The sequence below is a fragment of the Mus caroli genome, unplaced genomic scaffold (assembly GCF_978045245.1).
Source record: "Mus caroli unplaced genomic scaffold, Mus_caroli_1 scaffold_4, whole genome shotgun sequence".
NCBI lineage: Eukaryota > Metazoa > Chordata > Mammalia > Rodentia > Muridae > Mus > Mus caroli.
Window position 1 is genome coordinate 148,745,923 of NW_028227259.1, and position 22,850 is coordinate 148,768,772.

General features: G+C 51.3%; 1 protein-coding gene across 2 annotated transcripts; it reads left to right on the forward strand.

The window, feature by feature from the left end:
- The first annotated feature begins 737 nt into the window (after positions 1–737).
- Positions 738–21,667, forward strand: Bri3 (brain protein I3). 2 transcript variants are annotated; one of them, XM_021162999.3, is made up of 3 exons: positions 738–920; positions 13,262–13,364; positions 21,274–21,667. In XM_021162999.3, the coding sequence occupies exons 1-3, from the start codon at positions 791–793 to the stop codon at positions 21,404–21,406; spliced, it is 366 nt and encodes a 121-aa protein (XP_021018658.1). In that variant the 5' UTR covers positions 738–790; the 3' UTR covers positions 21,407–21,667. The 2 variants fall into 2 exon arrangements, with proteins under 2 accessions (XP_021018658.1, XP_021018657.1); XM_021162998.3 differs by lacking the exon at positions 738–920 and adding an exon at positions 12,681–12,972.
- Positions 21,668–22,850: the final 1,183 nt, after the last annotated feature.

Here is a 22,850-nt window from a genome sequence, read left to right on the forward strand (position 1 = left end):
GTGTGTGTGTGTGTGTATGTATGTATATAGGTGTGTGAGTATATGTGTATGTGAGTTTATGTGTGTGTAGTATGTGAAGTGTCCTGTGGGGGGTGGTATATGTGTTGTGAGGATATGTGTGTGTAGTATGTGAGAGAGTGTGAGTGTATGTGCATGAGTATGTGTGTGTGTGTGAGTGTGAGTGATGTTTGAGTGTGACAGTATATGTGTGTAGTATGTGGAGTGTATGTGTGAGAATGTGTGTGTGAGTGTATGTGTTTGTATGTTTATTTATTCTGAGATAGTTTCTTCATAGAGCCTTAGCTAGTCTACAACCTTTCTCCTTCTGCCTCCCGAGTGCTGTAGTTACAGGTAGGCTCCACCTTGCTCAGCCTCATGAAATGATTATCTACCATTTTGATACTTATTTATTTCACGGAACCTGGAGCTGTTTCTGCCTACTTGTGGATAAAACAGAGGTTCTTGCGTTTCCCTCTGACCTTTCTAAGATCTGGGGCAAAAGTCTGCCACTAGACTGTGTGTTCACTGCCTTGTGGCATTCTATCTTCCCATGGCGGCTCCACGGTCCTCTTTCCTGGACCATGTGTTATATCACATCTCTTGGCAGTGGGATGAAATATTTGAGCTGGTGTCACCTCCTACAGAGCAGAGCCTTAGGCTCAGAACCTAAGAACCCTGGCACAGAGCAGGATTGTGAGGCTACATTCTGTTCCCTTCGAGGCCCTGGCTGGCCTCCCCCACATTCTTAGTGATATGACTCTTCCTCAATGGCCTTTTGGGTCACTGCTTCATGTCGGCTGCTGCCTGTCTGCTGCTGCTGGACCATAAAGGGGCTCTTCCTGGCCCAACCTCAGGCTCTCTCTGGCCACTTCTGGGCGTCTTACGGGGACTAGCCATGGCCTCCACGGTGCAGGAAGCAGGTAAGAGGCCCTGGGATGAGCCTCAGAAGGCCTGAGAAGAGACAGGAAAAGCAGTTGGATTCTTTCTTTGTTTGTTTGTTGTCTTTTTGTAGCAGAGTAGTGGGGCCCTGGGTGGTTTCTCTGAACCTTTATCATGACCCCCTTGTGTGTGTGTGTGTGTGTGTGTGTGTGTGTGTGTGAGTGTGTGTGTGTGTAGTATATGCAAATGTGTCTGTCATCCACAGAGGCAAGGGGACTTTGGGTGACCCACTCCATCATTCTCTGGGGTAAGGCTATCGGCCAGCAGGCCGTGGTGATCTGATTGGTTACTTTCTATTGCTGTGATAAGTCATCTCAACCAACAGGCAGTAGCCAGGGCAGCAGGAACAGCGAGAGCTCACATCTCAAAGCCCAAGAAAGAGGTAGACTCAGTGAACTGGGAAATTGAGTCTTGGAAACCTCTATAGCCTGCCCACAGGGATGTAGTTCCCTCAGCAAGGCCTCCCAGATGGTGCCACCAGCTGGAGACCAAGTATCTAAATGCCCAAGGCTATGAAGATATCTCATTCAAACCACCACAACAATCCTCCTGTCTCTGCTCTTCCCAGGGCTGTGACTAGAAGCAAGTGCAGGAACATGTCTGACTTTTTTTTTTTTAATATAGATTTATTTATTAATTTTATGTAAGTACACTGTAGCTGTCTTCAGACACTCCAGAAGAGGGCGCCAGAACTCATTACAGATGGTTGTGAGCCATCATGTGGTTGCCGGGAATTGAACCCAGGACCTTCAGAAAAGCAGTCAGTGCTCTTAACCGCTGAGCCATCTCTCCAGCCCCCACATGTCTGACTTAATGTGGGAATCTGGGGATTTGAACTCAGGTCTTCATGCTTGTAGAGTTAAGAGCTCTTTCCTGCTGAGCCAGCTCTCCAGCCCCCACATGTCTGACTTAATGTGGGAATCTGGGGATTTGAACTCAGGTCTTCATGCTTGTAGAGTTAAGAGCTCTTTCCTGCTGAGCCAGCTCTCCAGCCCACGGCATCCTCCCAGGTCAAAGGGCCCTCCCCACAACAATTCCCTAAGCTCACCTGTTCCACATAGCCAAGGTCCTATGACAGCATTGTCTCAAATCCCGACTCTGAGGAAGACTAGTTTTGGGTGGCTTTGGCAATACTAAAAAAAAAAAAAAAAAAAAATGGCTGAATGGCTGAGCGAAGGCCTTCAGGATCGTTAGCCACCCCACACATGAAGAGTCCTCTAAAAATCATTTCCAGGTTGGGCCCTAGACCTGCTTATGGACCCAAAGTCATGATTTATTTCTCTCATTGAGACTGGCCCCTTGTCTGCTTCCCCCAAACAGAGAATCCATGTTTGTCACTAAACTTAGTTATCAGTAATTGGTCACTAGTGTGTCTTCAGGTTCTACTTGGTTCCCTGCCACCATTGTAAATTAACCAGAAAGGAGGAGCCTCTTGCAGCACTCTGGATCAAACCCAGGGACTAGCATGCTGAGCAAGCATCCTACTGCTGTCTGCACCCCAGCCCCTCACTGGGGGACTCTGGGCAGGGGCTCTACCACTGAGCCACGCCCCCAGCCCCTCCCTGTGGGATTCTAGGCAGGGGCTCTACCACTGAGCCACACCCCCAAACCCTCACTGGAGGATTCTAGGCAGGGGCTCTACCACTGAGCCACACCCCAGCCCCTCACTGGGGGATTCTAGGCAGGGGCTCTACCACTGAGCCACGCCCCCAGCCCTTCACTGGGGGATTCTAGGCAGGGGCTCTACCACTGAGCCACACCCCAGCCCCTCACTGGGGGATTCTAGGCAGGGGCTCTACCACTGAGCCACGCCCCCAGCCCCTCCCTGGGGGATTCTAGGCAGGGGCTCTACCACTGAGCCACGCCCCCAGCCCCTCACTGGGGGATTCTAGGCAGGGGCTCTACCACTGAGCCACGCCCCCAGCCCCTCACTGGGGGATTCTAGGTAGTGCTTTACTGCTTTTTTTTTTCTTTTTTCTTTTTTAAATGTATGAGTTCTGTGTGTATAATAGGGGGCATGCCAGAACAGGGCATTAGATCCCATTATAGACGGTTGTAAGCCACCATTTGGTTGCTTGGAATAGAACTCAGGGCCTCTGGGAGAACATCTGGGTACCGTTGAGCCATCTCTCCAGCCCATCTCCTGCTGGTTTTTCATGCCTAGGTTCATCAGTAAAGGACCTGGCATGCAGGCATGATGATCTGAGTTTTATATCTAGAACACATGTTAAAAAACCAGGCATGGTGGCACACACAAGTGATGGCAGGCTGTAACCTAGGCACGCCTAGGAGAAGACTTCTGTAAACCCAGGTAACTTTTATCCTCTGACAGCGTAGACTTGTGAAGCTGCATGCGGTCTTCCCTAATGATACAATGTAGCCATGATAAATGTACAAGTCTAGCTATCCTCCCCCCCACCCCATCCCCTGGATACAATGTAGCCACAATAAGTGCACAAGTCCTGCTATCCTACCCACATCCCCTGGAGCTGGCGTTAGAGGTGTACCTAGGATAATCCCATCGGTACCAGAATCCAAATTTTGATAGTCATGACTGGGTAGCAAGTGCTCTCAACCTCTGGGTTGAGAGCACTTGCTACCCAGAGCACTTGCTACCTTGCTAAAAACAAAACATGGTTTGGGTCTCCAGACCCAAACCATGTTTTATTTTTGTTTTTGTTTTTGGTTTTATTTTATTTTCTGACAGGCGCTCACTGGCCTTGAACTTTCCAATTCAGCGAATCTGGCCTGGCAGTGAGCCTGAGACTACAGGTGTGTGCCACCACGACTGGCTTTTAAACAGGTGTTCTAGATGTAAAACTCAAAAGGTCATCACGCTTGTGCACCAGGCACTTAACTGATGAACCATGTCCCAGCCCCGGGAACCTGAAAGGATGTTTGACTTTTCCAGTTTAGGAGGCTGGGTTTCCTTCTCGGGCTGTACAGGAACATTTTTGATGAGAACCAGTTGTTCTTTCATCCAGGATCCCCCCCTCCACCTTGCCTTCAATATCTAAATTTGGTTGAAATGTTCTTGGACTCTCTGTCCTTCAATTACAAAATCTGGGAAGACCCGGGCATAGCTCTATGATAAGAGTTCTTGCCTAGCGTGTGGAGGCCCCGGATTTTATCCCCATAAAGAAGGGGGAGGGGCAAGCATTATGTACATTTGAATATGTGTTGTAATAGATCATTTAGTTCCCAAAAGACATGAAATCTTTATATTTACAATAAGCCCTTAAAGCAGTAGGGCTGGGCAGATTTTGTTTGCTTCCCTGCCAGTAGCCCTGAGATATCACTTGCCACGTTCCATCTGGGCTGTTCCTATTCCAACAGGCTGGCCCTCAAGGTCGTGTGCTCATGAGCCACCTATCCCATGGTACCTTGCTCATGCTTCGCTGCCCTTTCTCCGCTCCTCATGGTCTCTGCCTCAGACCCCAAACCCAGGAACCAAAGCCCCGCCTACCTTGCTTCTGCCCAGCTATAGGCTGTAGGTATCTGTTAACCAATCAGGGATAATTTGGGGGCAAGGTTACATAGCATCACTTGACATACATGAGAATTCACTCCTCTTGAGGCAGCTAGACCTTGAGATACAGGATTTAGCATTATAATACATAGCAACAGACCAGACTTCAACAAATATGCATATATGTAACTTATAAAGATGGTATGCATATTTGTGCATGTGTGCGTATGGGCGCAGCTGTGCATGGGGACACAAGCGTATGGTGGCCAGATGTTAACCTTGGGTGGGTGTTGCTCTTCCAGGTTGCCTACCTTGTGGTTTCTGACAAGGTTCTTTACTGGCTTGGATCTTGCCTTGTAAGTTAGGCTGGCCGGAAACTGAGCCCCAGGGATCCACCAAGCCTCGGCCTCTGTGCCTGGCTTTTCTATGTGTATTCTGGGGAGCGAAGGCAGGCCCTTCATGCTTGCAGGGCAAGCACTTTACCGGCTAAGTTCTCTCCTAGGCCCCATGACTTATGAAAGATTTACCACCCGACTCAGCAAAAGTGATGCTTTTATGTGCTGTGTAGAAACCGATATGCTTAATTTATAAAATACTTAGAAATATTTGCCCAGTAGAATTGTGAGGCTCACAACGGGCTTACCATAAAACTCCAAAGTGTTTATCTAAGATAACATTTAGTAGCTATTCAGCAAATATTTGGTCCTTCCCCGAGCCAGGCACTTGTAATTGGCTCCAGCCCTGGCTTTTGACATTATGTTTCCTTCTTCTTTTTCTCCTTTGGTCACAATCCCTACCATGTGAGGTACCCAGTTCCTGTATGTGCCAAGAAGTCCACGTGATGGGTTATCAGCTCTTCTGAAGGGCGTGCAAGAAAAGGGCATGATCTTTGTTTTGAGTTCCTCTGGTACATTTGAGGACAGTGACAGGGACTGTCAAGGTCTGGAGGATGAAAACTGTCCCAGTCCTCAGGCAGGGGTCAGCATGTCCTGTCTCACCAGATCCCCCTCCCGCGCCCTCCTTAGGAAACATTTATATACTGTAGTCAAAATCAAAGTAGCAATTACTTATTTTAATAGAAATGGCAACATTTAAAAAAAATTTTTAGTGTGATAGGTGATAAAGAACAGAATTATAATTAGCAGAAAAATATACATAGGACTTATTTATTTATGAATGGCAGGCTCTTGTGTAGCCCAGGCTAGCTTCAAAGCACTTCGTAGTAGAGTGGTGGCTCTCAACCTTCTTCTTTTTTTTTTTTAAGATTTATTTATTATTATACATAAGTACACTGTAGCTGACTTCAGACGCACCAGAAGAAGATGTCAGATCTCATGACGGGTGGTTGTGAGCCACCATGTGGTTTCTGGGATTTGAACTCAGAACCTTCAGAAGAGCAGTCAGTGCTCTTTACCCACTGAGCCATCTCGCCAGCCCCGGTTCTCAACCTTCTTAACACTGTGACCCTTTAATACAGGTCCCCAGGTTGTGGTGACCTCCAACCATAACATTATTTTGTTGTTACTTCATAAGTTTGCTACTGTTATGAATTGTAATGTAAATATCTGATATGTGGGATGTCTGATGTGTGACCCCCTAAAGGGGTCCAGATGTAGTAGAGGTTGACCTTGAACTTCCGGTCTGCTGCCTTCTACTCCCTGAGTGCTAGGGTTGTGGGTGGCTGCCCTCCCATCTGTGTTTATAGATGCTAAGGATACAACGCAGAGCTTTGTGCAGGCGAGGCAAGCTTGGTGCCCACTGACATCTCTAGCCCTTATTTTTATTTTTCTTCTCCTTTTGGTGCCAAGGCCTTGTGCTCGCTAAACAACCACCATCTTCCTATGCGACATCCCCAGCCCAAAGGAGATATGCACTAAGTAAAACAAATTCCATCTCATTCTATAGGACTATATTTCCCTTAGAACCAGTCACTGGTCAGTCTGATGAAACAGATCTCAGCTACTCAGAAGGCTGAGGCAGGAGGATCACAAGTTTAAGATCTGTCTGGGCAACAGAGTAAGATTAAGACCAACCTGAACTACTTAGTGAGATCCTGTCTCAAAACAGTCAGAAGACTAGGATTGTTCCTCAGACTTTGGCTAACACCAACTATGAAGAGGGCTGGTGGTGTATCACATACACACATGCACCCCACAGTCACCAATATTCCTATTTTGCACACTTGGTGCAGGGCATAATGCTGTAATCTCAGGACTGCAGGTGGTAGACCTGGTGTCCAAAGGCCAGGAATCCTTGAAAAAACAAAAACAAAAACAAACAAACAACAGAGCTACCTGTACCCCCCAGGTTCCTTTGCAAACGTTTAGAGGGTGGTAATGTTGCTTCCATGGGATGACTCTAAAGAGGCCAGAACACATACAACATAAGACATACTATGGAGAGTGCCCGGCTCACCCAGATTACTGCTACTGCAGTTTTTACAACCAGAGAAGCCCTGATGAGCTAGGCTCTCACCCAGTCTAAAATACGTCAATTAAAGAGACAGCAGGCAAGAGATTTATTCAGCATGACCTCACTGGGAAGAGGAACAAATGAAGATGTCCAGTGTCCCCGAAGTCCACCTTCAGGGTCCTGACATAATTATAGTTTTAATTTAATTTTGACTATTTAGTCTTGCCTGCATATATGTGTGTACCACACACATGCAGTTCTCCCAGTGGCCAGAAGAGGGCATCGGATCCTTTGGGACTGGAGTTAGACATGGTTGTGAATTGCCAAGTGGGAGGTGGGGATTGAGCCCAGATCCTCTCGAGAGAGCTATCTCCAGTTTACGTTTAAATAGGGGTCAAGAGTTCCACAGAGGCCCATTGGACTTGCAAACTTTATATGCCCCAATATAGGGGAATGCCAGGGCCAAAAGAATGGGAATGGGTGGGTAGGGAAGTAGGGGGCGGTATGGGGGACTTTTGGGATAGCATTGGAAATGTAATTGAGGAAAATATGTAATAAAAAATATTAAAAATTAAAAAAAAAAAGAGTTCCACATAGCTAAGCTATCTTGGTCAATGTAAGGCCCTGTCTGTCACTGGCCCAACATTGTCTCAGCTTCTAATCTGTCCTGTAGGGTGGGCTGACATTGCTCATACAATATCCTATATTGCTCTGGCTGGCACTTATCCCTCCTCCTGGATGAGGGTGGGGGTGTGAGGTGAAGAGGTGGGGGATTCTAATTTTCTGGAGACTGCTGTTTCTGTAACAGCTGACGGGAGGACACAGTGTCTTTCTAGAGAATCTTGGCTCCAGCTATGCCATGACATGGGGCAGTTGGATCTTGGCCACACAAGGGTGCACAGGAGGGGTCAGGGATAGGAATGTGTGCGTGTCCATAGCATGTCTTATGTTGTATGTGTTCTGGCCTCTTTAGAGTCATCCCATGGAAGCAACATCACCACCCTCTAGGTGTTCGTAAAGGAACCTGGCGGGGCACAGGTAGCTCTGTTTTTTTGTTTTTGTTTTGTTTTGTTTTGTTTTTTTGTTTTTGTTTTTTTTGAGGATTCCTGGCCTTTGGACCCCAGGTCTACCACCTGGAGTCCTGAGAACACAGCATACTGCCCTGCACCAAGCCACTCTGTATCAAGTTTGAACCCTAAATGCAAACAATGATTGGTGTCCTTAAAAGAGGAGGAGACCTAGAGAGCCATGAGGAGAGAGCTAAAGACACCAGTTCTGGAGTCACTAAGTTCTAGAATGACAGGAAGGGTCATTTCCAAAGTTTTTGGAGGGAATGAGGCCCTGCCACACCTGCTAACTTCTGGTCTCCAGTGAGACAGAACACAGAGACACTATATTGTGGGGATGTGAACAGGAACGATCCCCCATCCAGGCCCCTGCTTGCAGCCTCTCTCCAGCTAAGAAGTAGAAATTCCAGCACAATTAGCCACATCTCCTTAAGGCCTTTCTCCCTTCCCAGCTGTAACCTGAAATTCTCTAAGAATCTCCCCAGAAACTCCACTACAGTAAAAGGTGTGTGCTAAAGCCCTGTGTAACTCCAGGGCTTCCCAGCTTCACCTTATCAGATCAGGGCACCACGAAAGTTACCTGCACAGCCACATGTGGAATCGCTTATCAAAAACTAGCCGGGTGGGGGTATGGCTGCCGCCATCATGAAGCCCCGAATCCCGGCTTCAACACCACAAACTGTGTGTGGTGCATGGCTGTAAGCCCAGCGCTTGGGAGGTGAAGGGAGGAGGATTATAAGTTCAAGGTCATCTTTGCCTACACAGAGGGAGAGCTTGTCTCAGAGATGGAGGAGGGGAAGGAATAAGGGAGAGGTGGAGGGTGGTGAGGAAGAAAGAATCTCCAGCAAGCCTTTGAGATGTAACTTGAGAGTAACCAAGATGATAATTATGGCTAAAGCTAAGACACTTGAGTCTCTCCCTTAAGTGGCATTAGTTAGGGTCTGTTGCTGAGGTAGAACACCGTGACCGACCGAGGAAGGCAACTCAATATGCTTATGGCTCCAGGAGAGCTAAGAGGGTCTCATTGTGCTGGGGGAGTGTGGCAGCAGGCGGCACGCATGGCAGCTGGAGCAAGAAGCTGCAAGTTCACGTCCTTAGTGGCAAGCATGAAGCAGAGAGAGCAAACTGGACAAGGCCTTTTAACCCCAAGGCCTGCCCCCATGATGCCCTTCCTTCAGGAAGGCTGCTCGGCCTACATACATCTCCCAGCGCCTCAGCCTTCTCTTTCTCCAGTGTCTATGTTAACTTTCCTGTTGCTGTGAAGAGACACTGACAGGACTTATAGAAGAACGAGTTTATGGGGAGCCTATGGCTTCAGACATGAGTCTTTGAGCATCATGGCGAGCAGCACGGCAGTGGTCATGGTCACGGTCACGCAGACAGGGCCTTCAGCAGCAGCTGAGAGCTGACATCTGATCAACAAGGACAAGCCAGAGAGAGCTAACTGGGAAACCTCAAAGCCCACCTCCTGTGGCACACCTCCAACCAGGCAATGGGGACCATGGACCCAAGCATATGGGGACCACTCTCCCCCAAACCACAATGCCTTAGAATGGGGTTTCCCGGGAAACTCCAATTCCTTAAGGTCCACTGTTTCATCAGCCTGAGGGCTGGAAAGGGGCAGACGGAACATTTAGGACTCCATGGTCACACTCTAACGCTTCCTCTTGTCTACATCTGCTCAAACCCCAATTCCCCAATTCCGGGGGAATCCCAGAACCATCTATTTCTTAGACTTCCTCTTCTGGGCTCAGACTCAGAGGCTGGCTTTGCTCGCAACTTCATGGAGCAATTAGCAACAGTCACGGCGAAGCTCCAAGCTCCCGTGCTGGGGATGTAGCTCAGGGCGGAAGGCTCAGACAGCACACACCGGGTAGGAGGGAGGAGCAGAGGGTGAGGGAGGAGGGGGGCGGGGAGAGGAGGGAACAACCTCTGTCCTAGCATTTCTGTGCTCCCTTTCTGTAGGTGACCAGTCCAACCCTACAGGACACTGTTCCTGCTCTGTGCAGGACCCTAGCCTTTTACCCCTCATCCACAAATAATCTGTTGTTTGTCCACCTTAAGCAAGCAAACCATCTTGAGCTGTTCCTTCCACCTCCTCATGGCCAACTGGTTCATTTTCTTATTTTGTGTGTGTGCATATGTGGGTGTGTGTATGTACATGTTTGCTCTTGCACAGGCATATGTGTGTGTGTGTGTCAGTGTGGCGGACAGATGCTCTCCGTTTTATTATTTAAGAGAAGGTCTCTGGTTAAACCTGGGTCTCATTCATTGGCCATGCTGGCTGGCCAGTGAGCTGCAGGGATCTCTCTCTCTCTGCCTCTCCAGCACAGGGACCACAGGTGCACACCACCTTAGCTGGCTTTTATGTGTTTGTTAGGATACAAACTCAAATCCTCGCCTTACTGACTGAACCAGCAGCACCTTCCTCCTCCACCCACCCACCTGTCCATCCACCCACCCACCTGTCCATCCATCCATCTGTCCATCCATCCATCTTTAGACTTTTAATGTGAATACACTGTCACTGTCTTCAGACACACCAGAACAGGGCATTGGATCCCATTACAGATGGCTGTGAGCCACCATGTGGTTGCTGGGAATTGAACTCAGGACCTCTGGACGAACAGTCAGTGCTCTTAACCCCTGAGCCATCTCTCCAGGCCCCATCCTCAGACCTTCTATGTAGCTAAAGATGATCTTGAACTCTTGACTCTCCAGTATTCATGAGATGGAGTCCTTAGGCAGAGGCTGGCCCTCTTAGGGAACCAGAGGCGGTGGGGTTTGATCAGCAAACATAGGCCTATAAGGGAAAACAAATTGACCTAAAATTGAAGTCTCCCGATGTGTATGGGGTCTGATCGTTAGGAAAGGGCTTGGAGGAACCAATGCTTCTCTCCAGCTTTCTGCAAGGCAGGGGTAATAAGAAGTGTCCTAGGACAGTGGGAAGACTCAGGGGGTAAAGGTGTCTTCCAAGCAAGTCCGGTGGCCTGAGTTTGACCTGAGGACTCACACAGAGGTAGAAGGAAAGAGCTTACTCAACAAACTTGTCCTGACTGCCACACACATACCATGGGCACACATACATCATTTACACAATAACGAATACAGATTTTCTTTTTTTAAAGATTTATTCATTTTATGTATGTGAGTACACTGTCGCTGTCTCCAGACACACCAGAAGAGGGCATCAGATCTCTTTACAGATGGTTGTGAGCCACCATGTGGTTGCTGAGATTTGAACTCAGGACCTTTGGAAGAGCAGCCAGTGCTCTTAACTACTGAGCCATCTCTCCAGCCCGAACTTTCACTTTGGAGACTTCTGTCCCCACCTCTAGAGTGCTGGGATTACAGGCTTGAGCCACCATGCCCAGTTAATGCAATGTTGGGGATGGGTCCTGGGGCTTCAGGCATGCTAGGTGACTGCTCTATGAACTGAGCTACACATACAACCTAACCTCACTGGGTATCTTTTGAGATAGAGTCTCATTACCCAGAATGGCTCTGAACTCCCAATTCTCCTTCAGAGTGCCACCAGATGGATGGATGGACAGACAGACAGACACACACACACACACACACACAAGACCCTGGAAATACATAGGCAACAATTGGGAAGGATTCTCACTGTTCCAACATTTCTTTTTCCTTGCTTGGTTTTTGGAGACACGGTCTCACGTAGCTGAGGCTGACCTTGAACTAGCTGTGTAGTAGCGGACCTGATTCTCTTGAATCATCTCCCAAGCACTGGGGTGAGAGTTACTTGCCGGAACCCACGGCTTCACGTGTGTTAGGCAAACTCATGCCAGGCGATACTTGGGCTAGCGGCATGGCAGTAGCTATGCAGAGACTGCATGGGCCTGTGTCAGACCATGGTCCTCTCCTAGGGAGCCACATCCCCACGCTGTAAACTCAGCAAGTTTGCGGTCAGGCTGCTAAAAAAAAAAAAGGTTGGAGAACCTGAAGGAAGCGCCGCAGGTGCTTAGAGTTTAGGGTTCTCCCAAGCAGGGCAGTTATTTGTAATTAGTGGCCACAGCCCCTGAAAACGGAAATTAATCAAAAGAGGAGAAAGAGGAAGGCTCAGCAGTTGAGTAGGCTTCAGTAGGCGAGCGTACTCAGTTGTTCTCCCTCCTACACCCAAGGGTGTGTGGGCAGTGATTGGGAGGGGCTCGCCTGGTCCCTCCCTGTGGGTGGTGATCCGGGTGCTGGGTTGGGCAGGGGGAGGATTTGGGCGTGGAGGGGCAACGAAGTCCATAGTTTAGGAGGTAAAGGCGAGAGGGTTAAGAGTTCCAGGCCAGCTTGGGCTACATGAGCCTAGGTCCAAAGCAAACAAACAAACAAAAACAGAAAAACGGTGGAGGCTGTGGCGAGACGGTCCAGGGGGTGAAGGCGTCTGCTGCAGAATCTGTCAACCAATCTATCTCAGGACCCATATGGTGGAAAGCAGGAACCCACTCTTGAAAGTTATTTATTCTCTGGCTTCCAAATGCGTGCCCACTCATATAAACACACCCTCCCCCCAAATAATTGTAACAAACATTATTATTGTTATTTTTAGAAAAAAAGCAAAAGCTAAAGGAGGCCAGGATCTTGTTGGGTTCCCCCGGCCGTGGCCGGGTGTCAGAACTTCTCTGGAAGTCCAAGATCCACCGTGGGGCGGGACTGAACGAGGACAACGCCCCGCCAGCGGCAGCCGCCGAGGCGTCTTTAAGACGCCCTCGCCCAAACCCCGCCCACAGCCCCGCCCCGCCCCGCCCACGTGACCCCGATCTTGTGACCGGCGGGAGGGCGGGGAACCCTTGGCGCGCCCGCCCCGCCCGGCGCGCGCCTCACTGGGCCGAGCTGCCCGGGACACCGCCGTCGCCGCTACCGCCGCCATCCCCGCCGGGCCGAAGGAAGCGAGCCGGGCCGGAGCTGGCGGGCGCGCGGCCCCGGGGGCCGCGATGGACCACAAGCCCCTGTTGCAGGAGCGCCCGCCCGCCTACAACCTGGAGGCCGGCCAGGGCGACTACGCGTGCGGCCCGCACGGCTACGGGGCCATCCCCACCGCGCCCCCGCCGCCGCCCTACCCCTACCTCGTCACAGGTGGGCCCGCGGCTCGGCGGGGTCCCCGAACGGCCTCCGGGCCAAGCACCGCGCTGTCCCCGGCGCGGGCCTGCCGGGGGGCAGCTGCTACCCGGAGCGCCCTGCCCGGCCAGGCCCTGCCCGGGTGGCCGTGAACTTAGTGTCGGAGGGTTCGCACTTGGCTCCTAGAGCCCACCCGCAGGCGCGCTCAGCCCCGTTGGAGGCGGGGAGGACGGGGGCTAAGGGGGAGGGAGGGAGGAGAGGAGGAGGGCCGAGTCGCCCGGGGCTGATCTGCACTCCGCTCCCACAGGGATCCCCACCAGCCACCCCCGGGTCTATAACATCCACAGTCGAACGGTCACCCGGTATCCTGCCAACTCCATCGTCGTGGTCGGAGGCTGCCCGGTCTGCAGGTAAGTCTTTAGCCTGGGGGTCGGGGGTGGCGGCGGAGAACGCACGTGCCGGAATCTTGCAAAAGGCCAGCGGGGGTGGGATGGGGTGGGGTCACAGCCCCGCTCCTGTCTCAGAGGGAAGTCCCGCAGGGGAGGGACTGCAGTGGGAGAAGGTGGGGTCACTCACCCCTGGCTCCGAATTTACTTTATGCGGCAGGAGGATGGGTTCCCTTTTCTGTGCGGAGTTGAGTGCATTTGGGAGGCATGGCACCCGGAGTGCGTGGGACGCAGGAATGTTAACAATGGAGACTGATGGTCTATCCTCCCTAGTACTGGAGAGCCGCAGCGAATCAGGGTTTGTTTTGTTTTGTTAGGTTTTTCTTCCAGTTTCCGCAAGTGTACTGTTCCAGTACTAAGGAGGTATTGGGACTTGAGTCCGCTGGCCAGTATGCCAAAGGATTTAGGAGATCCAAGTGGCCAGCAGAGAGCAAAGGCTGTGAGGGTGCAGAATGCGGACCAGGGCTTAACAACTCCTGGCCACTAGCTGGCCCAGGAGGAAACCCCGTGCTTCTTTGTTCCGGGCTGGAGTGGTTTTGTTGTTGTGGCTGTTTTACCCTTAAACTGGAGCTGACAGAAACTTTGTGGGGACTTTATGTAAGGTGAGAGATGCAGCCAGGCTCATTCTAGGCAGGCTTTGGAGGATTCGGCTTCCAAGTTGGACTTGGCCACTCACCCGGGGATGGGCCAGGTACGGACTCGGACTCGTGCAGGGCAGGGTTTCAGCCTTTGTCTGGCAGGGGGAAGTTCCAAGTCTCTGAGATGGAATTAAGAAACCCTTGTTTGGACTTAGCTTTCGTTTCAAAAGTGTGTCAGAGGCGCAGAGTGGAGCCATAGGGAAGTTAATGATTTTGGAAACTTGCGAGTGGCCTCACAAGAGATGACTGAGGGTGGAAGACACTGGACCCTCGGCTGATCATGTGCTTGGGGGAAGAAGGCTGAAGGCCACTTACTTAGAGTTCTCCTTCAGGAACCCAAGTGACTTGGCTTTTGGAGCTGGTGGAGGGGAGAAGAGTGGGACTCAGCAGCTGTAGATGGGGTGGCTCTCTGATAGCTTGGTCTTGCTGGCCGCCTCCAGAGGACTGTTCTCTCTCTGCAAGCTTTCCACCTGAGGGCTTGAGGCACACCAAAGAGGGAGCATAGACTGGGAGGTGGTCCTAGCTTGTTGAGCCAAGGGGATCAGTATAGGGTCTCCTGTGCAGAGAGCCATTGGCACAGAAGGGGGTTGTATGGAGGTGGGAGACTTCCTGTGTGGCCTTGAGGCTCGTCCCTGCATGGGAATTCTCAGAGCCCTGAGGATGGGACAAATATTCGGTGAACTCTCGAGTTTAAGGAGAGGTCTCATAGGGGTAGATGGCAAGCAGGCAGGAAGGTGGGGAGAGGCATAGCAGTGTAGGGGGCTCACTAGGATTTCACGTCTGCTTGTTCCAGCAACCAGATCCTGGCCCTACCACAGTCAGCTGGGGTTTTGTTTTGTTTTGTTTTTTCTTTCCCCCAGTGGACAGGAGTGTTCTCATGAGGCTCTTCTTGGACCAGACTCCTGAACTTAGGGTTTGGGGTGTGGGGGGACGGACAGCAGGGCAGTATGGCTGCTATAGTCTGGGGGCCAAGGCAGTCGAAATCCTAGACTGTGGAGTGTCCCGCTGCAGTCTGGACTGCTGCTGGTGGAGAACACTTTCTCTGAGACTTTCCCTGGGAAGTGAGTTGTTTTGCAGGCTTGTGGCTTCTGCTCATGGGCTCTTCAGTCCTGTAGAATCTGGGACAAGGTCAGGCTGTGCCACTGCCCTCACAGGAAGGTCTTGGGCTCTTGTGTTGCAGCCTGTGGATGGAGGCGTCCAATGTTAAGGAACCTGGGTCCTCCGAGGACAGGTTTGGGGGTGCCTGATCCTTGAAGTAGTGACCACTCTTCGTCCCCCCAGGCTGTTATGCACACCTGGATCCCTGCAGGCGTGTTCACAGTGCCCTCTGCTGCTAGCCCCTGGCTTTTCAAGGCTGATCATTTCAAAAGCAGGCATGCAGGATGGTGGGGGGGGCGGGGGGGGGGGGTTCCCTCTCCAGGAGAGCAGCACAGGAGGGGTGGCCAGCTTTGCCTTTGGTTTAGGGAAAGAGTGTGTCTGTTTCTGGGGTTGGGACAAAGGTGCTCCCCTGTAAACATCTGAGCCCTCCCCTGCCTGGTATGTTAGGTCTGAAAGAGAGGACACTTCTCATGTGACTAAGCTTTCTCCCTTCCAGATGTAGCCTCCCGGGCCCTGTCCTGTCTCTCCCTAGTGGCTTGGCAGGAATTTGTCCAAGTCACACGTCTGTGATTCCCTCTGAGTGAGACTTGGCATAATAGGCCGGTGTCGCTTGTCACGTTGCCATTCTGTCTGAGTCGGAGTTAAGCAGCCTGACTCCGGTTCCTTTTATAGACATTTGCAAGAAGCAGTTCTCTCACCCCCAGTGGATGGGGCTTCTCTCAGCCCCCCCCCCCCAGGCTTCCGTGCCCCACCTGCAGCAGTCCTGTGTCTGTGAAGGTCCTGGGTCTCTGAGGCGGCTGTGTGCATTCCAGCGGCTGTGGGTTGTCCCTAGATGCAGGGCAGGTGAGGCCGTGCCCCGGGAGGGAGCACAGGTCACCCGTGGAATGTGCATGCACAGGGTGAGTGGCATGGCTGTGAGTACAGAGCCTGCCAGGCACAGGCTCCTCGAGCACTGCCTGGGCTGTTTGTTTTTGTTTCTGCGGATTTAGTTTCAGAGGTGACCAGAGAGACTGGGAGAAATGCAGGAGGGTGGGGTTTGGGTGCAGCACTGGGTTGCTGCTGTGAAGTTTAGGAAAGCCCCTGTGGGCCTGCTGAGGAGGGTCTGGAGAAGATGGGGCAGTGGCAGCTTTAGGCTTCGAAGAAATGGTGGGTGGGGGAAGGGCTGCTCTGCCCTGACTGTGGCTGAGGAAGGGGGTGAAGGAGCCAGCCACGCCTGGCAGGAGGTGGAGGCTGGTGTCCTGGCTGTGTGCTGGTCAAGGCATGCAACTTGGGGGAAGCCCAGTTGGTCTCCCAGCTCTGGCGGTGTGGTACAAAGCTGAGGCTTGGAGCTGGAGGGCACATGCCCTTGCCCTCTTTTTCCCCCACTGTGAACACTTGAGGCTATGCCTGACAGTTTCGCCTTTGAGATCTGTGCCCAAGTGGCAGGATATTTCGAGTTTGGTCCCTGTGAACTGCCCACATGAGAGTGGAATTCTCCGTTCTATGGAGATGCTCTCTGGAGTGGAGAGAGACTACTGCAAGCTTTTGCTTCAGTCAGCTGGTGGAGAAGCCCCTCCATCCCTTTTCCTGGGGGATGTTGCAGGTGCCCGGAACTCTGGGGCTTGGGAGAAATACTTGAGCAGCAGGAGGGCTGGGGCCAGAACCCGGGAGCCTGATTGTGCTTGGATCCCTGCCACCTTCCCCAGCTGTGTGGCCTCAGGTGCAGCTCCTATCTCCACCTGTAAGATGCGGCCAGGTTGTACCTCTGGAATGGGGTGCTGTAAGGACACAGGAGGGGTCAGGATAGTCCTTTCTGGATGAGTACTTACTTGGTCTTGGGACCCTCCAGGATTACATGTCTTCCTGCAGCTCAGAGCTTCCCTGACCCCGTCCTCTGCCCTTCTGCGTCCAATCTGTCTGGCAGATGTCAGGGTCAAGGGGCCACTTGTTCATGAAGCCTCCAGTCAGGGGTTAAAGAAGTAAAGCTTTTAAAGTTAGACACGTTCCTAATTCTCTGCACTGTTTCCCTCCTTTCCGGGTGACCTGTTCAGGGTGGGGAGGGGCCATCCAGGTGCTGCCAGGAGGCCCAGATTTGAAAGAGTTGGAACTTGTTCTGGCAGAATTGCTCTTTGGAGGGTGTAAAGAAAGAGAAAGTGAGGCTGTTGGGGAAGGGGACAGGCCAGCTGGACGGCAGCAGCTGTTCTGGGGCAGGGTCTTCACTCTGTGCTGTTGCCTTGGCCACTGCAGCCGCCTGTAGCATCTTGCTGAATAATGGCTTAGAGGCCATATTGTGTTTCTGGAGTCAGATGTTGGCTCTTAAAATGAAAACTTTTGCCAATGTTCCCTTTGAGATCTGGGGCAGAGCTGAAGTTAAAATATTAGTATTTCTGCAGCAAGACGTGAATCTTTATGTTAAGTGGATATTTAAGGTATATAAGTGGATAAATTGGTTGGGTGGTGGTGTATGCCTTTAATGCACTTTGGAGGCAGAGGGGCAGGTGGATACCTGTAAGTTTGAGGCCTACCCTGGTCTACATAGTCAGGTCTATGTAGAGAGAGCTTGTCTCAGAAAACAAGCAAGCAAGCAAATCACGTAGCACATGTTCAGGTCAAACTGCATCCAGCTTGAGCTTCCTCCAAATTTAGGAAAGGTTCTGCTTCCAGAGCTTCGGGCCTTTGGGCGTGTGGGTTCAGAGTATGGGATCCCATCCCCGAGTCCACTGAAGTCTGTGTGGAGCTTAAGTTGCTTTCATGGGATGAGGGTATGTGGTCTCCAGGCACAGACTGTTGACTGCTGTCAGATGTCCCACCTCCTTATGTGACTGGTCCCCACGTGGTGTGGTTGAAGGAACATCTTTTCCCGGAGGCATGGAGTCTTTTAATCCTCCCAGAGGTGAGCAGCCCTAAGTAACTCGTGGCGATGGCTCCTTGGGAAGCAGGAGGTTCTCGGTGCCAGGTGTGGCCCCTTGTGACCGTGGGGTCAGCAGATGGCATTGCTCCTCAGCTTTGAGCTCTGACAGAGCAGGTGTGAGCTTGCTGGGGACTAGTGTCTGGAGGCCCAGTGGTGACAGGTCAGCTAGGTCTGCTCTGGTTCTCTCAAAGTTAGGAGCACAGGAGACAGGAGATGGAAGGCCTTGTGCCAAGATGCCGGCCTGGCTACTGTTAGGAACCCTGTGCATCAGGCAGTGCAGGCCTCGAGGGAGTGTGCAGAGAACCTGCTATTCTGGGCTCTAAGACAAGCTTGTGTCAAAATAGTCCACCTGGGGTGTTCTTGCAGATGAGATGCAGGGCAACATGGAGAGCCCACCCAACCCCTCCCACCATCCTTCAGTGTCCCACAACCATCTGGGCGCTTTTTTCAGGTGATAAAGGTCTTGAGGCCCCTGTTTTCTTTCAAAGTTCCTGGTCATCCAATCAGCAAGATTTGTTTCCTATGACCCAATGCTTTTGTGGGACATTTTCTTTCTTCTCCTGTCCCTTCCTAATCTTTTAAGACAAGGTCTCATGTAGCCCCGGGTTGGCCTCTAGCACCTTATGTAAGGGAGAATAACCTTGGAGTTCTGATCCTCCTGCCTATACTTCCCCAGACCAGTGTGCCCACTTTTCATGGTGTGTTCTGTAACTGAAATATGCAGACCAGTGTTTGAGGATTACCTCCCAGCACAGTTGTGAAGGGGCTCGGAGAAATGGAAGGGTGAAGCCCAGACAGAAATGGCCTGAATGGGTCACATGCCTTCTGCTAGCCACTCTGGACATTTCTATTCTCAAGGCCTGCCCACCTGTGCTTAGGGATAGCTGGTGTCAAAAGGCAGGAGAGTAGCCTCAGATACTTTTCAGTGGGGATTTTCACCACTGGCTAGAGTGTGCCCTGCAGCTACAGTGGGTGGAGGAGTCCTGCCCAGTCCATAGTAGGCCAAAGTGTGGTGACTTGGTGACCTTGTGGTTGTTAAGGGACACTTTTGTAAGAGTCATAGAACAGGCCTTGGTGGCACCTCTGTATTCCTAGACCTTGGGAGGTGAAAGCAGGAGGGCCAGAAGTTCAAGGTCCTCCTCAGTTATACAGGGAGTTTCAGAGACCCTGTTTTAATTCCCCCAACCTGCAGATCACACAAGAGGTAGCTGTGCTGACAAGAGCAGGCATCCTGATTCTTGTGGCTCATAGGTGCTAGATGCCTGTGCCAGGTGGAGAGGTAAGCTCCCAGGAGCCGAGAGGAAGGTGGTTTCCCAAACCTGCCTGTTTAGAGCCTCCTCACCCAAGAGCTTGTTGGGGTTCAGGCACTGCTCAGAGTGTTGGGGCTTCCTGTGCATCTTAGGTTTATGTCTGTTCCTGGCAGCTTCTCCTGAGAGGGTGGGGGAGGCTGGCATGGAGTTTGTCTTATCTTCTAAGCAGATGAGAATGAGAGTCCCAGAATATTCAGGTTTACTTGTCATGGTCCTAGGAAGTGGCAGAGCTGGGACCCTGCCCAGCAATTTTGGCTCTTAGCGTGTTTGGTTTTTTAAGCTGCCATTTTTCTGCTCTCTCCATGAGGTGGAAACAAGGAGTGGCAGTGTGGCCTAAAGGGTCAGTGTGCAAGACCATAGGGAGGGATAAGAGGGTGCTGTGGGGGGGAGGGAACCTTATCTCCTCCTCCCCCCTTTCCCCCCTCCCCCCCAGTGACATCCCTGCTGAGCCCTCTGTGCTCTGACCAGCTCAGATAGCATTCAGACAGTGTCTCTCCAGCAGCCCCCTTCCATTTTGTCATCTTGAGCTTGGGGGAGTGTGTCTTAGTCAGGGTTTCTATTCCTGCATGAACATCATGACTAAGAAGCAAGTTGGGGAGGAAAGGGTTTATTTGGCTTACACTTCCACATTGCTGTTCATCACCAAGGAAGTCAGGACTGGAACTCACGCAGGTCAGGAGCAGGAGCTGATACAGAGGCCATGGAGGGATGTTCTTTACTGGCTTGCTTCCCCTGGCTTGCTCAGCCTGCTTGCTTATAGAACCCAAGACTACCAGCCCAGAGATGGTCCCACCCACAATGGGCCTTTCCCCCTAGATCACTAATTGAGAAAATGCCTTACAGTTGGATCTCATGGAGGCAATTCCTCAACTGAAGCTCCTTTTTCTGGGATAACTCCAGCTGTGTCAAGTTGACACAAAACCAGCCAGTACAGAGTGTGTCTGGTAGAAGTGAGGCTTGGTGTCTAGACCTTTGAAAGGATCTTGAGTCTGGTAGAAGTGAGGCTTGGTGTCTAGACCTTTGAAAGGATCTTGAGTCTGATCGAGTTACATGGGGAGAAGAGATTCCACCAGGCCACTGGGTTTGTACTTATGCTTGATTCTGGCTTTGCTTGACAGCCCATGTCTTTGGGTCCCCCCTTGTGCTTGTTGGGAGCAGACTTAATAGGAAGCTTTACAAGTTCTCAAGTGACTTTCTGCGTGTGTGAACGTGGCTGACTGTTTTCCTTAACTTCACACCAATCAAATGATTGCTTTTTAAACACTTAGAGGACAGAAAACTTTCCAGCATTGGAGAAGCATGCTGGGTCTGTGGACAGAGCACTTGGCCTGCTACGCAGGAGGCTCTGGCTTCCGTCCCCAGCACAGCAGACACACTAGAGTGGGTTTCATTTCTGCGGTGTCTTGTTTTCCAGAGCTGTAGGAGTTTTTATCGACTCACTTGGGTCACTCTTGTTTTTGTTGGGTATGAAGGCAGAGTCAGAGGAGAGCTCCACGGAGTTGCTTCTCTCTCTCCATCCTGTGGGCTCCAGGTGAGGGGCTGAATTTGACAACCTGATGATTGAGGCCATCAGGTTTCCGTGGCAAGTCCTTTCCTGCCGAGCCATCTCAGCAGCCCCACCTCACCCCTTTTTGTAAGTGTGTAATGGAAAGTTCTTGTCTTTATTCACGTTAGGTGATACCTTCCACCCTGTTCTCTGAGTTTGCCTAGGATGCCCTTGGTAGCACTGGCAGTTTATACTGGTTCCAGCTAGTTCTATGCACTCCAGCCCTAGGAGAGCTAGCGAGAGAGAGCTGCCTGTTCCGACCGAGCACATTCCCCTGCAAGTCGGGCAGGTGCTCTGTAGATGGTGTGGCCCCCTTCTGTGGCGCCCTATGACCCATGGGCTATCAGGTTGGGGGTGGGGTCCTAACTTGGTTGCTTCTCTCTCCCCGCAGGGTTGGTGTCCTGGAGTACTGCTTCACCTGCCTGGGCATCTTCCTGGCCATCGTCCTGTTCCCCTTTGGGTTCCTCTGCTGCTTTGCGCTGAGGAAGCGAAGATGCCCCAACTGTGGAGCGGTCTTTACTTAGAGGGAACAGCACACCCAGTTTTCCTACATTCAGCTATGTTTTCTAATGTAAATGTTGTGTACAATAGTTTTATTTGATTAAGCTTCTGGACTGTTTTGTAAAGTGTGGTGGGCTAGACTGGCATAGGGCTGACGCAGAGGTGGAAGGCAGCAACCTGCCCCCAAGGCTAAGGGTAACACGCTGCTTCTATTTTTTGCAGTCTTCACTTTGAGAATGGTGAGAAATACTGTTTTAAATAAATGAGATTCATACCATTGTGTAGCTTGTTCTGCTCGACCACGGGTTTTTTTACGCACTGCCCCCTGGAAGTCTCGACATGGGAAATGTCACATGCAGAGGCCACCCATGGCCATCTTCTGGTCCTCAGGTACCACTTACAGTTCAAATGTGTTTCAAATCTCTATTATTAACATTAAACAAATGTTAACCTTTGTGTCTGCAGTCAAGGTAAGGTCGCGTAAGGGAGGGAGACCCAGGGCTAGGAGGGCACAGCACAGCAGACTGGTTCCTGTACTCGTGTGCTGAGCCAGGACATGAGTCCTCAGCCCACTTTCCCCCCCCCCCCCCCCCCCCACTTTACACATCTGAAAGCCAGGCTTGTTCCCTGTTGCTGAAAGCATAAGGCTTCCCACCTTATCCTGCACATAGGTTGGTCACAGGGAGAACACGGACTGTATTTGAACTGTGGCCCTTTCCCCCATCAGGCCAGGACACCTGCCTACCACAGTGGTAATGGACGGCATGACCCAGACTCTGTACTTTAGGGAGGTCACTGGCATGGGCAGGCCTGTGCTAAGTTGCCCCTGATGGGGCCATCAGGCTTGCTCTCCCATGGGAGCTTGCCACTGCTTGGCCCAGCTGGAAAGGACGGCGTCCTGTACATAGACCCTGACCAATTTGCAATTTGGGGAGGAATAATTTCTCGGTGAGATCTGAGAAACTGATAAGCAACAAGTTTCTATCAACAGTGACTGTCCTGAGGATGGGTTTTAATTATTTGCTATTCTAGACAAGGTCTACATCTTGGGCAGGTAGGGGCAGCCTGATCTCTGGCTCAAGGCTCTGTGCAGTGGCCTGAGCAGATGTTGGTCTGCGCGTGGGACAGTGTTGGGCTGGAATGGCAGGCCCACCCTCCTGCCCACCAGGCTTCAGAATAGCTATTTACAGGCCAGTGGCTGGTTAAGATATGAGTGACAGGAGGTGACCCCAGAACCATGATGGGGCTTTGGTTACCTGGTTTGGTTTGTACAGAGCCCTCAGACGTATTGAGACCCCTGCTGGCAACCTTTGTAACACTGAATTCAGTAACTCCTGGAGATAAATTTACAAGCGCCAATGAAGCAGGCTGACTGTCTCAGCTCTCTGCAGCAGTGCCTGTCAATGAGGTTGGAGTTCTACTTGTTTAATCAAAAGGTAAAAATTGGGTCATTTAAAAAATATTTAA

Bases quoted from the DNA above. Each gene is read 5' to 3' on its own strand.
- Bri3 (XM_021162998.3), top strand. From the start codon at position 12,831: ATGGACCACAAGCCCCTGTTGCAGGAGCGCCCGCCCGCCTACAACCTG. The intron at 12,973-13,261 runs GTGGGCCCGCGG...CCGCTCCCACAG, and splicing joins CTACCCCTACCTCGTCACAG to GGATCCCCACCAGCCACCCC. The intron at 13,365-21,273 runs GTAAGTCTTTAG...CTCTCCCCGCAG, and splicing joins GGAGGCTGCCCGGTCTGCAG to GGTTGGTGTCCTGGAGTACT.